Below are 14,348 nucleotides of genomic sequence, written 5' to 3'. Positions count from 1 at the left end.
TCCTGGAAGTCCACTGAGACAATTGTCCTGAATGACTAGAACACAGGGGTGAAATAGAACTCTGACCAAGGAAGATTGATTAGACTCATCTTCTTTTTAAATAGTATAACAGACAGGCATTATTTATCCTTAACAAAATGACAACACAAAAAGGTTAAAAAATTCTGAAACCACATGGTTAGGAATCACAAGGGGAATCTCAAGGTCAAACTTGTCCCAGGAACACAGACATATTGGAAGACCAGGACAAACAAAAGACAATCTGTGAACACCAGAAGAATAACTGTGGCAAGTGCTAATTTAAGGGTGGACTTTGGTAACGTTATTCTGTGTGCTAACAGAAGGGGTGAACTAGAGAGAGTACCCAATGCAGGCCAAAAGCACCACCCTTCTTGGGAGAGGGAGGAATACAAACATCATTTTTGGAGAACCGACCTGAGCAGGGAAGAGGGATCTTTACTACTCCCTCGTGAATAACAATTATCAGTTGTGATTCTCATGGAGAAGAGACCAGGGCATCAAAAAGGTCTCCTGAGCTGAAGGTTAGGAAGGGATCTCTCAAGAGGGATAGGTAATTAATTCTTCTGATTTTGATTGGCTCTGTCAATGAAACAGCATTTTACTTTTCATTAAAAAAATATCCATCTGGGCTTCTGAGAAAGATTGATTTTATTCAATATTTTGATTAGATTTTGAGCACTGGAGCCATTTCTGGTCCTTTATTCTTACCCTCTGTGAATGAGGACACCGTTTAGAAGTGTGACAGTACTTTTCACTAAATATTTTGTCTTTTTGTGGTTGTCAAATATTGAATGAGATCTTACAAACAGATCAGAAGCTGGTATGGTTGACATTTCCCTTCATTAGCAAGTAAATGAAAGATGACATTTTCAATCCATTGGCTGCAGCCTGGCCTCCCGATAAGGACACAGCACAGGGATGAGGCGATCTGTCTGTTCCTGCTGTTATTATTGTGAATCACTATCTAACACTAATTGACAAGACTACTCCCCTTAATGGATGTCTAAGCTTCTCCTCAGAGGAGAGGAAAAAAATATATTGATTAACCCTAGGATTTCAAGTTTGAATGAATGAAAGAAGCCACTGATTGGACTCCTGGGGGATTATTGATTAAACTCCAGAGCTGAAGTCTGAATGAATGAAGACAGTAATTGGACTCTTGATTTTTGTTTCATGTTATGAGTGTTAGCCACGTAATATTTTTGTTTTCCATTATCCTTATTTGTCAAAGTAGAAAAAGAGTTATAACCAGTTTACTTACATACGGTAAATAATCTCTCTCTCTCTCTCTCTCTCTCTCTCTCCCTCCCTCTCTCCCTCTCTCTCTCTCTCTCTCTCTCTCTCTCTCTCTCTCTCTCTCACACACACACACACACACACACACACACACACACACATCTCCTAGTTAGCAAAACCTGTCAGCTTTACACTTGCTAGAATTACCTGAGGGAGTCTCAATTAGGAAATTGTCTGATCAGATTGGCTTGTGGATCCGTCTATGGGGGCAGCTTTTAAATGATGATTGATGTAGGAAGGCCCAGTGTACTGGGCAGTGCCAGCCATAGGTAGGTGGGTCTGGGCTGTAGATAAGAGCTACTTGAAGAAGCCGGGGTAGCAAGCCAGTAAACAGCTTTCCTCCTTGGTTCCTGCTTCTGACTTCCTTCAGTTATAGACTGTGACCTTCAAGGTTAAGATGAAGCAAACCCTTTCTTCCTAAAGTTGTTTTTGGTCATGATGTCTATCGCAGCAATAGAAAAGCAAACTGAAACACACACACACACACACACACACACACACTCTCCCCCCTCTCTCTCTCACACACACACAGAGACACAGACACACAGACACACAGAGAGCCCCCTGACACTCACAGACAGCCCCCAGAGGTAAGGAAAAGTTCCTAAACCTTCATCTTACAGAATTTTGTGAAAGAAGGTTAAAGCCAAGGAAAAAAACCCAGGATACTTATATGTATTGATTTGTTATTATTATTATTATTATTATTATTATTATTATTTTGATGAAAAGGGAGCAAGAGTTGCAAACTATTACTTGCAGATCAGAGAGTAATTTGTGTGACTTGGTCTGAGCAGTAGGATCTAAAGCAAACTTTCTTCCTTTCTCGAACTCCAAGATTTAAGGAGGCTCGATGCGAGCCGGGCAGGTGACGGAAGATTAACAGTGTAGAGGCGAAAGAGGAGGAGGCCCCCGGGCCATGCTTTCCGTTCCACACAAAACGTAGAGTTCCACGAGTCTGAGTGGCCACTGGAAAGGGGCAATTTCATGCTTTGCTGATTTTGATTAATTTACAATAATTAATATTGGGCCAAAACTCACACAGAATGTTTGGAGTAGGAGCAATTACTTTTAAATTCTAAGTAAGTCCAAGGTGCTCCAACTCCAGGGTAGAGTGTTGAAATCAGCATCCCATCCTGAAGTCACAACAGTGCTGATGAAGGCTGGTGTTTCCTTCTGCGCACCAAGTAGCTGAGCCTCAATCGGTTGTTCTTTTCTTTTCAGGACTAATGTGAGGCTTTCAGCCCACCAAGGAGAAGGAGACTTTTTGCTGTAGGCTGGCTATCCTCATGGCCTTGTGAAGACAGGGCTGGCTGAATCCTTAGTCTCATTTGAGCCCTATTCTGGACACAGTTAAAAACGTATTATCCACCTGTAAGCTGTAGTCCTGGAACGATCGTCTAACTCAATGTTCCACACGGGTTTTAAAACAGGATCTGCTAAAGCTCTTAGTGATGGCTAAAAAGGCCTTTGGCCCTGGAATATCCATTGGGAGGCACGTTACTGTGCTTAGGGAGGCAGGTACTCTGCTAAAAATGTTGTTTTCAATGTTACTTCCACATGATACCTCTTTAAATAAATACTGGGGTATTCACCATCTTCTCCAAGTAGAAAGCAAGGTTGAAATTCCTACGAAATAGAAGATGTTGCTAATTCTGTTCTCATTCCACTTTGCTGTATTTGCTTTATAATCCTCAGCTACCTCATTCAAAATATGCACGGGATGAATTATTTTATCATCTTGAAATAGGAGTAAATGATTTAGCAGTTTATGTAAATGTCCTAGCCCAGTTCCTGGAGGCAATAGATGTTATTTCCTCTCTACCTCCATGGTAAAAAAAGAGAGAAAGCAGAAATGGGAGTTACAACCCGAGACTCTAGAGGTAGCTGTTGAATTTAGTACTCAGGGCACTAAATACATCATGTAGACTCTACAGTCTTCATGGTTTTCTACGAGAGGCTGAATGATCGCTAAGAGCTCTTCTAGCTTGATGAATTTATGATTTTCAGTCTTTTTCTGATTCTCTTTGTACTGGATTATTTTTTATCAACTTGACACAACCTAGAGACATCTAAGAAGACAGAACCAGAGCAGAGAAAATGCTCCTATTACATCGAGAGGGATGAAAGCCTGTGGGGACATTTTCTTCATTGATGATGGATGTAGAAGGGTTCGTACCACTGTGGTAAGTGTTAACCCTGGACATGTGGTTCCGAGTTGTATAAGAAAACAGGCCGAGCAAGTCATGCGGACAAAGCCAGTAAGCAGCACCCCTCCATGGCCCCTGCTTCAATTCCTGCCTTGACTTCCCTCAGTGATATATTGTGACCTAAGAGATGCAGGAAGAAATAACCCAGTACTTCCCCAAGTTGCTTTGGGTCATAGTGTTTATCACAGCAACAGAAACCGTGACGACTATACTCATCCAACTATAAATTGACCAAAATGTTTTACGTGTTACCTGGTACACTCTGACCTTTGTATAATGTTTTATATCAATTATTTCACATCCTATTCATCTTGAAAACAGGGTCTCACTATGTAGCCAAGGCTAGTCTTCAACTCTCCGTCTCTGCATCTGCCTTCCAAGTGCTGAATTATAGGCCTGTGCTATGTAGCTCTCATATTTCAAAGAATGCCAACAAGTTTTATAGTCTCTTCTGAGGAACAGAGGTAGATGCTGTTAGTACATTTCTAGAAGGCATTCTAATTTTCTGTGGCGAGGGAAAACAACTTCCTTTGACAGAGGTGGTATTTAATCAATTCAAGCATGGGCTTTACTTTCCATTTTTGGTCACAGAACCAGCCAATGAAGATTCTATTCATGTAGAAAGAAGCGGCGGGCTGTGTCCCACCACCCGGCTAGCTTTACCCAAAATAATTACATGGAAACTGTATTCTTTTAAATACTGCCTGGCCCATAAGTTTCAGCCTCTTACTCACATCTTGACTAACCCATACCTAATAATTTGTGTAACACCATGAGTGGTGTCTTACCGGGAAGGATGCAGCATGTCTAACCTGGTGGCTGGCTTCATGGCAACTGTCTCACTTAGGAGAGGCGTGGCATTTGACTGAGCCATCTACCTCACTTCCTTCTTCCTGTTCTGTCTACTCCACCCACCTAAGAGCTGGCCCATTAGATGAGCCAGGCAGTTTCTTTATTAACAAATAAAATCAACACAAACAGAAGACTCTCCCACATCATATTCACAGTTCTCTGACCCTCAGGGAATCCATAGTATTTGAAGTGCCAAATTTGTCACGCTTGGCAGCAGGTCACAGCAAGAACTAGGCATTTCTAGGCCAGTCTATGAACTTGTATGGACAGACATCCAGCTTCTGTTCCTGTGGACTAAGGCATAATAAACACTATTTATAGTAGATGAATTTTTTCCCTTAGTATGTATACACCCTTATACACAACTATACACAATAACCCACTTGCGTGCGTGTGTGTGTGTGTGTGTGTGTGTGTGTGTGTGTGTGAGAGTGAGAGAGAGAGAGAGAGAGAGAGAGAGAGAGAGAGAGAGAGAGAGAGAGAGAGAGAGAGAGAGAGAGAGAGAAATCAGGATTCTAGACATAGTAATAGAAAACATTAGCCTGGAAAAGAAGAGGCATGAGGGCTGCCTTCAGATACTGTTAATAGCTGCCACTGAAAAAAGATCAGACATTCTTTACACCTCAAATAGGATAATTTCGGATCAAGGAGACAGGATGTTCTCATGCAAAGGAAAAGGTTTCAGTCAATAATTCCATTGGAATGGGTTGTCTTCCTAGGCAATAACTTTACTTTCTTGATGAGTTCAAGCAGAGGCAAGACTCTGTCTGGGGTATTACTAGTGCTTGCTTCAGCTGACAAGGAAGTGGGGCAAGACTGTTTCTCCTGGTCCTTTCTAAACGTTTAGATGCTAACGTCAGGCTGAAGAGGCAAGCGAGTGGCCAGACAGTAAATGAACAGCTTCCCCGTCGTCATTAAAAGCTACAGCGCCATCTTACATTTTGTCACACAGAGGGAAGATAACTTTCCTAAGTGCTCCGCATTCAAGATGACCCAGAAATGAGGAAACCCAAAAGCCACAGATAACAAGAGTCCTCTAAAAGCATTCCATTCCATGACGTAAGTTCCCAGAAAGAGTGAAGATTGTGTGTTATTTAATCAAAGACCAAGGGTTTCTGGGTTACATCCAGTCCGACCCAGCCCCATTCCTGCCCATTCCAGCCCATTCCAGCCCATTCCAGCCCATTCCAGCCCAGTCCAGCTCAGTCCAATCCAATCAATTCAAATTACGACTGGATTATAGTAACTGGAACCCTAAGCATTACACTTTCTCTTATAGGAACAGCATTTTTTTTGACAATTTTTTTTGAGATTTTTCTTTTCAAAACAAGGCAACATTTTCTTGGTGCTCAAGTGAAGCATGAAGAACCATCTCCTTTCTGTTGAAATCACTGAAGATCATGTTTCCCAGTTTGGGATGTTTGAGGATCTAGAGTTCTCTGAGTTTTGTAGCTTATTTTAAGAAATGCTATTTATGCCACACCCCAGGATCATATATGTATTTGAACTGAAACTCAATGTTTGAGATATAACACATTCTTATATATACGTATAGTGTTTTAAAATTTCAGTCCAGTGTAATTTTCTTCTTTAACAGTTACGGATCATGTCCCATTCATTCTATGAGTTTTGCAAGTAGAAAAACACACTACTGAAAACACAAATAATGGCTAACTAAAAGAGAAAACAAATTCTATCGCTTTAGAACTTTTGATAGACTTGCTGCAGGAAGATAAGGCTTGCATATACGTGGTGTGGAAAGCTTTGTGGCTTGCAATGAATTTCCACATTCCTCGTAAGTCCCTTTCTGCTCACCTTTCTAGTTTCTGTGCCCATCCTCCCAGAGAAAGCTACACATCCCCGCAGCCCCTTGAAACATGAAAGACTCCAGAGATGTATGGATAGTCAGCATTCATGCCGTGTATCTTCGACCCTCACATCTACAGAAGCAAGCTTTAGCCTGAAGCGTGTCTGTTTATGAGCACATTCCGGTGACTGCTGCGATAATGGAATTGCTGATACGCTCGCTCCTCAGAGTGCTTGGGTAACCGCTCTTTTGTTATTAGGAAGGCAAATGCCGTTTTTAAGATCAAAGTGGACACCTCCTGGAACTTACATTTATTACAAAAGGCTAAAGTGTCTGCATTCCCAGGCATCAAAGGGACTTAACACAGAAAGACAGTAATATTCAATAGACCAGGGCAATTTCTGACAGGATAGCAAACCACCTAAGTGGTTGATAGGAATGAGTGGTAATCTCATTCTGAAACTTAGCAGTTCTGTCAGAGCCAGGGTTAAGCAGAGTGCTTGATATTGTGATGGCCACAGTCAGGGTCAGCCTGACAGAAAATTCCACTGTCAGTGCCGGCACTGAGAATACTTCTACAGTTTTGCGCTTTAGAGTGCCCTTTGGAGGATGTTCGATCCCATTGTTTCTGAAAGTACGGTCTCATTTTGCTGTCATGGTGGAAGCAATGTAAAAGGTCAATACACCGAGTCTCTATTGCACTATTTGGGATGCCATCGGAAGGATGAATTCCCAGCCTTTCAGACACGGGGACCTGGATACTAGCAATTGTACTATGGGGAATCTCCTGTCATCTGCCATCCAAGAAATGGTCTGTGGTGTTTGTGGCTCTTCAGTTTGCAATCCTGTGTTAGTTTTTAATGTCAATTTTATACAAGGTCATCTGGGAAGAAGGAATTTTTTAATGGCACCATAAAAGGAATATGCTGACAGAAGCAGTCTCTCTCTATTTTAAATAATTTATTTACTTTTATTTTATATGCATAGGTGTTTTGCCTGCAAGTTTGCCTGTATGAGGGCATTGGACCCCCCTGGAACCAGAGTTACAGACAGCTATGAGCTGCAATGTGGGTGCTGGGAATTGAACCCCGATCCTCTGGAAGATCAGCCAGTGCTCTTAACCCCCTGAGCCACCTTTCCTGCCATGTAAGGAATCTTAATCATGAAAACATTTTTACATGATTAACCTGTTGGTATGTATGTAGGGCATTTTCTTGATTAATGACTAATGTGGGCGGGCCCAGCCCCTTGTGGGTGGTGCTACTCCTGGACAGGTGGTCCTCCATGGTGGAAAAAAGTAGGTTCAATCCATGTGGAGCAAACCAGTAAGCAGCTGTCCCAGAGTTTCTAATGCTTGATGAATCACCTTGACCCAGAGCAAACAGGGGAGGAAAAGGTTGGTTTGGTTTACACTTCCACATCATTGTTGACCATAGAAGGAAGTGTGTGTGGGGGGGTGGCAGGAACTCAAACACAGCAGGAACCTGAAGGCTGTACCTAATGTGGAGATCTTGTAGGAGCATTGCTTACTAGCTTGCTCCTCATGACTTGCTCTGCCTGGTTTCTTAGGGAAACCCAGGGTGATTCACCCGTTGCTGTAAACCGGTGTGAGAGAGAGCCTGAAGGGCCAGGGGGCACACGGTGAGAGACAGACATGCCATGCAGGCAGAGCTTATATGAGAGTTTTACTGAGGTAAAAGGAATGGGGAAAGAAGAGAGAAAGAGAAATACAGGGAGAAAGAAGAGGAAGAAGAGGCAAGGACCAGTCTGCCTCCTTAGAAGAGCGGTGGGGAAAAGAGAGAGGGAATGGGCAGAGCTTATCTCTTAAAGGGACCTTTTGTACCTGCATACATACATAGTGACTTAGGAGCCATTGGACCCTGGGCTGGTCTGGGTACTGCTTGGGTTCATCCCGCCAGGTGACAAGAGTCAGCACAATGCCTGAATCCTAACACCCATGATGGTATCACTCACAATGAATGGGTTGAGCTCACCCACATCAATCACTAATCAAGAAAATGCTCTACTGGCATAAGTACAGCCCAACTTTAAGAAGGTGTATTTTTTTAATTGTGTCAATTTGACTTAAAACTATCCAGCAGAGTAGCACACCCCTATGACCTCAGAAACACTTCCTGTCTCCAGGTTCTTGCCTTGAGTTCTTGCCCCGAGTCACCTGCATGCTAGACTACAATCTGTAAGATGAAATACACATGTTTCCTCTCCAGTTTGCTTTTGGTCCTGAGATTTCATCCTAACAATAGAAACCCCAACTAAGACATAGCCTCTCCCTCCACTTAAAAAAAAAATTCAATCACTTTTTAACTTTTCATTTTTATCTTATTTCTCTTTACTTATCAAACTAGGAAGTTGCTAAATAAAAATTGTATGCATTTGTGACTTATGATATGCTTTGACATACACATGGACACCTGAGAAAAGGTTTAAATCAAGCTTGTTAAGTTATGTACCAGCTCATCACTTACCTATCCTACTTTAAGGGCCTTTGACAAATCTTTACGATGGCCACCTTCAGGGACATCTGAGAAGCCCTTCTCAGCTGGGTCTGCTTCTGATGTTTGTAAGAAAGTCATTCAAATATATCCCTATACATTTTTATAGCAGTTCTGAATATTCATGAACTTTGGTCAAAGCATATGGGAGAGCAATAAAGGCCCTTCATTATTTCTTTCCAAACACTTTCCAGTCATTTGAGAGGTTGAAATCCTAACGCTAGAAGCACTGCATAGTTAATGGCCGTGTTTTGTTTGACAAGAGATGGCTTTTCTCCTGCTTTATCTAATGACTGACTTCTCAAATCCCCTTCACTCTTCCAGGACTTCATCTTTCTACAGACTTGAATTGGAGGAAACATTTTCCTGGGAATTGCTAAATGTTTATTAGGATTCAAATGGTTAGTGTCACCAAAGTTGCGCTAGTACTTGGTAACTTTGCTACTGCAAACTTTTATGGCTTCTATTATTGATGAAAAGACAGTATCGATTTTATAATGCATCTTAAATGGATTCCTACAGAGTGGGAAAAGCTGTGACCACAAATATTTGTCACATACTAAAATAACATACAAGAGCTTTAAAATGATAACGATTTTAGTGCTCAAGGGGTATAGACTGGAATAGCTGTAACACACACTGGGAAATCTCTGTGCTAACTGCTGGCCCATTTCACTGGTCACCTCTAATAGTACTGGTAGCTGTCCAGCTAAGCCTTCCTGCACCTTTTTCCTGGAACGTACAGTTCTCAAATCCACAATTAGCATCACCAGGCTTCAGTGTCGCAGAAATCAGTCAATGGGTCATTGTACGTTCATCTCTTTACAAGTCTATAAATTAGGAGGAAGGTGATTGATTATTTGGTTTTTCAATGGATTTATCCAATTTTAAACTATGGAAATATGTAGTTGGGAAGACTGGCTTTCATCGAAAGTGAACAATTTCAAACATGGTGTAGAATATAGGCACAAGCTCTGGTTCCTACTGTGCATTACTCTTCAATAAAAAAAGAACAAACTGTCAATTTGAACAGTCTTTTAGGAAAAGTAGAAAGCATAAAGATCCTGAAAATCAGAAGAAAATATCTTAAAGTGGAGCATACAGTCTCTTTGTATTTTTCTTTTAAGGATATATGTTTCTGGTTCTTTTCATCAACATATACTTTCCCTTATGCTTAGCAACGTTTAAGGTGGTGATCCCTGTATTTAGCATAGCATGTAATTTTAATCTACTATAGCTTACAGGTCTGACCTTTAGATGGTGTTTTGCATATTGTTACCACCTGTTTTATTACATTTCATCAGAGATAATTGTCCTCATGGGTCCTGAGTGTGACACACTAGAAACATCATCTGTCATCAGCCCTCTCTCCCTTTCCCCCTCTCTCCCTTTCCCCCTCTCTCAGCTGCTACTCACTCAAAAGGGTCGCTGGGATCAGTCCTCTGGAGCTCTGGAGGGATGGGGATTCTTTTGTAGTACATCTCCCAGTCGAAGGCTCCTCGCATGGCGTCCCCAGCTTGTGCCTCATACCCAAAGTGATTGTGGTCGATGACATCGATCATGGGACACACGATGGTTTTGTGGTTTAGTGCAATTTGGTCTGAAAAATGAAAGCACAAAATAGGAAATGACATGCCTGCCTAGGTCATCTATCATTTTCCAGCAAAGAGAAGCCCACAGCTCCGTTTAATGCATAACACTTGCAGCCTTGGCGTCTCCTTGTCGTCATTAGAGCCCTTTGCAGGAATCTCTGAACGCTGGGCTTAACATGATGGGACAGTGATTAGGTCCAATTAGAGTTGTTATATTTCCGTTTGAGAAAGTGATGTCCCAGAGAGACTTGCAGAAGTCCATTTAGCTCGACTCTGTCACATTTTTGCTCTGACCTGTCCCCAATCTGTCATTTTAACGTGCCTCCAACATGCACAGAGTATAAACAGTACTCGTGTTCCTCCAAGCATACAGCTAAAGCCTGCTGAGAAAATGCTGGCCTGCTTTCTGAAGGTTCCACAATGTAAATATTTAACTTCATGGTTTTTATAGCAACTAATCATAAAACAGTCATGATGGCCATTCCCCCATAATGCCAACCAATCACATATAAAATTCTTTGCTGTTAAGTATGACAGAGAATTTGTTGAGCTGCTGTTCTTTGAGACTGACTCTACTTATCAGTACTGTACACATTTTATCTTTCTTCCATGCAATTAAAAGACATCATTAGATGACACGGTACTGTTGCTATGATACTGTTGGTAAACCCACGAAAGATTCCAGGATGATTTCTACTCATTCTCTTTCCAATATTCCCAGTATCCGTGACAAGTGACTATTTGATGTGGTATTCCTCTCTGTATGCTGTTATTACCATTAGTGAATAAAGAAACTGCTTTGGACTTATAGCAGGGCAGAACTTAGTTAGGTGGGGAAAAACTAAGCTGAATGCTGGGAGAAAGGAGGTGGAGTCAGGGAGAAGCCATGTAGCCCCGATGGAACCGGACAGAACTTTCCCCGGTAAGCCACAGCCACATGGCAATACACGGATTAATATATATGGGTTAAATTTAGACATAAGAGTTAGCCAATAAGAAGCTAGAGCTAATGGGCCTAGCAGTGATTTAATTAATATAGTTTCTGTGAGATTGTTTTGTGGTTGAGCAGTCGGGAAACAAACAAGCGGCCTTCCTTCTCCTACAACTGTTGCCATCCTGTTCACATACAGCGACACTGAGCTCAGAGAAGTCAAACAGCTTGTCAAGGGCTACTTCAGCTTTGGTGGACAATAATCAGGACACAGCCCCTGCTTAAATCTCTGGATCCAAAACCTGCCTTTATAGGCTGTCAGGGCGCCTCGCCTAATAGGTAGGTGATTTTTCTCTTTTTTCCAGTTCTAGCAATCTTGCTTTTCTACCCAGATATTTTTATGGTGATAGAGCTAACAGGCCTGCAGGAAATTGGCATTTGTTTATTTTGGTGCATGCAGAATAGCAATATGTGAACATGTGTTTAATCAATTTATTACAACACCGTCTCTGACAGGCAGGATGTTTAAGTATGAGCACCTGCTCTCTCATTATTTGGAAGACCTTTGGGTGTAGCATGTGACATTTAACAAAGGATATCATTTAGAAAAGTGATGGGAGTTAGTTATTTCTGTGTAATTTTTTTTCTCTCTCAGAGGCCCTGAGCTAATGTAACGTGCGTGAGAGATCAGCGTTTTACAGTGAGGAAACTGTCCATGTGCATTGAAAGTTCCTACTCAGCATAGAGCAGGAAGCAAAAGATTTTCGTGGCTATCACAGCAGGTGACATTTTTTTTATCACACTGATAAAAGAGAGTGTGGAGAGAAACAAAAATCCCAAAGGGCATTTCCCTTGCAAGTACACATGCTCATTCATTCATTCCTGCATTCATTCATGCTACAAAAATTATTTACTGTATGTACTGAGTAAAAACAATGAGTCAATAATTTTTCTAGGTTTTCAAGTGACTGTAGGGAATAATATCACAAATACCACCATATACAGGAATGGGGCAAAAAGTTATAAAATATAATAAATAACTAAATTCTATGGTGTTTTACAAGAAAAAGAAGACAGAGAGAACAGTGCTTAAGAGGTACAGAATGCTGGAGGATGGAAAAGGAGACAGTTTTAGATAGCACCACAACCCCAGGGATCCTCAGAGAGCCTGGGGATTATATTTCTCTTATTGCCAGCTAGTTAGCAGGTGCACTATTTCAAGGTAGCCACCACCAAGGGCTCTCTAAGCATCCATTTTCACCAAGGCAAGCCTTATTGTGGGTTTTAGTCTTTTCTAAGTGGCATTTTCCCCAGAGGATGGCGGAGACCGTCAGCGTAAGGTTGGAAACAGTTCGTCGATCACCTCTGCAGCTTTTAGCGTTAGGGTTTCAGTGACTTTCTTCCATCAAATTCAGAACCAGCTTGATTTACAAGTTCCTTGACCAACAAGGAGTCCCAAGGTGATCCAAAGAGAATGAGTCTGTTAAATTAACTGTCAATGTTCCCTTCAAATTTCCTTTCAGCTCTCATCCAGCTGTGCTGGCTTGGGGTGAAAACTGCATGACTAATTTTTCATCCGAGGCTGGTGCCTACATTTCAATTTCCAGGGATCAAACAAACAGACTCCATAGGAAATTGAAATTCAGGTATAATCCCCAAGGTGAAAAATGAACCAAGAAGCTGCGATGTGGCCCCGCCTGTTTCTTCATTTTGAATGATGTATCAAGATACTGATAGAGGAAAATAAAAAGAGATAGTACCCCGATATCTTGAATCGCTTCTTATTCACCAGGCCCACAGGAAATGAAATGTTTTAATGAGAAAAAGTGGGCTGTGGCTGTCTCTTATGCTCTTTCCCCTATCCCTCCCCTTCCCTGTGATTCATAGAGAATGATCAGAGGACTGATCATTGGCATTTAGGATTTGCTTTGGCTCATACAGAAGTCCAGCCTTTGGTTCTCATGCTAGAGTATTCAACAGCATGCAGGTCAAATTCAGTTTGAAGAACTCTTGTCGTTGCTAATGAGATTCTAAATGTCTGTGTCCTTGGAGAGAGCACACTTAATTAAAGGCTCAGGGGAGTCTCTGGCTGATGTGGTCCTGGGATCCTGTCGACTGAGAAGGCTAGGGTGGACCCTGCGCAGAGGCATATGGGAGAGGGTGTTAGTGGCTGGGTGTTGTGTTTTACATTCTCTATGGTTGTCACTGAGGCCCCTGTCTTATTTTTTTTTTTTGGCTGGTGTAGCTTGGCTGGTTGAAGCTGAAATCCCACGTAATGGTCACTAACAGAGCACTCTTTCTGAGGTGGTGGCAGTGAGGGCGGCTGTCACTGGCTTTATTTATAAACCAGGGATGCAGTTACAATACAAGTTGCTTTGGAGAAATCTAAGAGAACAAGAAAGGAGGGCAATTTATATATGTACTAAGAATTTTCTAGAAGGAATTTCTTTAGGTATGCAATTTCTTTCCTGGGTGCAATGGGGGTTTTCTATCTGGCTTCCTTGTAAACTAGCAAGATAACAAAACCGAGGCTTGAAATCCGTCCCAGCTGGAGTTTCTATCCGGAATGATGTCCAGTTTGTTTATTTTGCTAGTGGTTCAGTGCGCTGCGACATGGCATGGTTTGCAGCCTTCACTCTGATAGCTGTAACTGATCAATTAAGACTCATCACCGGGACAACAGCTCAGTGTTGGAGTGGCTCTGTGTGAATTCAGAGGATTATATATTGAAGGATGTAGGATAACACCAGGAAGAAAAACAAAAATGCAGCAGCACTACACTTCTTAAAAAATGGCAAATCACTTAGATTCTTATATCCTGGGGCCGAATAATTTTCCTCCTTTCTTAACCATCTTGTGATAACTGTGTATATGTGCATGGGTAAGTGTCTTTTGATCTTATTCTAATTGTAGAATGACTGAAAAAGAGTTTGAGGCTATTTTTTTTTTTACTTTAGTGTTTCCCCCAATAAATGCAACTGTAATGAAAGAGGCATGATATAAAAGAAATCTTCCAACCTTAAGTTAGATTGCTGCTGGTCCTATCTGAAATGCTATTTAATGCAGTTATACCTATTTGTCCTCAGCAGTGATTAAGATACAATTGAAACTCAAGCCTTTGCTGAC

The 14,348-nt window shown here is 41.6% G+C and overlaps 1 protein-coding gene across 1 annotated transcript in view; it reads right to left on the bottom strand.

The window, feature by feature from the left end:
* Galntl6 (polypeptide N-acetylgalactosaminyltransferase like 6) overlaps nt 1-14,348 on the bottom strand; it is a 1,112,723-nt gene that overhangs the window by 176,522 nt on the left and 921,853 nt on the right. The window contains exon 6 of the mRNA XM_038327381.1: nt 10,116-10,299. Coding sequence (XP_038183309.1) covers nt 10,116-10,299 — 184 coding nt within the window. The remainder of the gene's footprint in view (nt 1-10,115; nt 10,300-14,348) is intronic.

The sequence above is a fragment of the Arvicola amphibius genome, chromosome 4, assembly GCF_903992535.2.
Source record: "Arvicola amphibius chromosome 4, mArvAmp1.2, whole genome shotgun sequence".
NCBI classification, from domain to species: domain Eukaryota; kingdom Metazoa; phylum Chordata; class Mammalia; order Rodentia; family Cricetidae; genus Arvicola; species Arvicola amphibius.
Note: the sequence above shows the minus strand (reverse complement) of the source record. Positions and strands in the feature narration are given on the sequence as shown.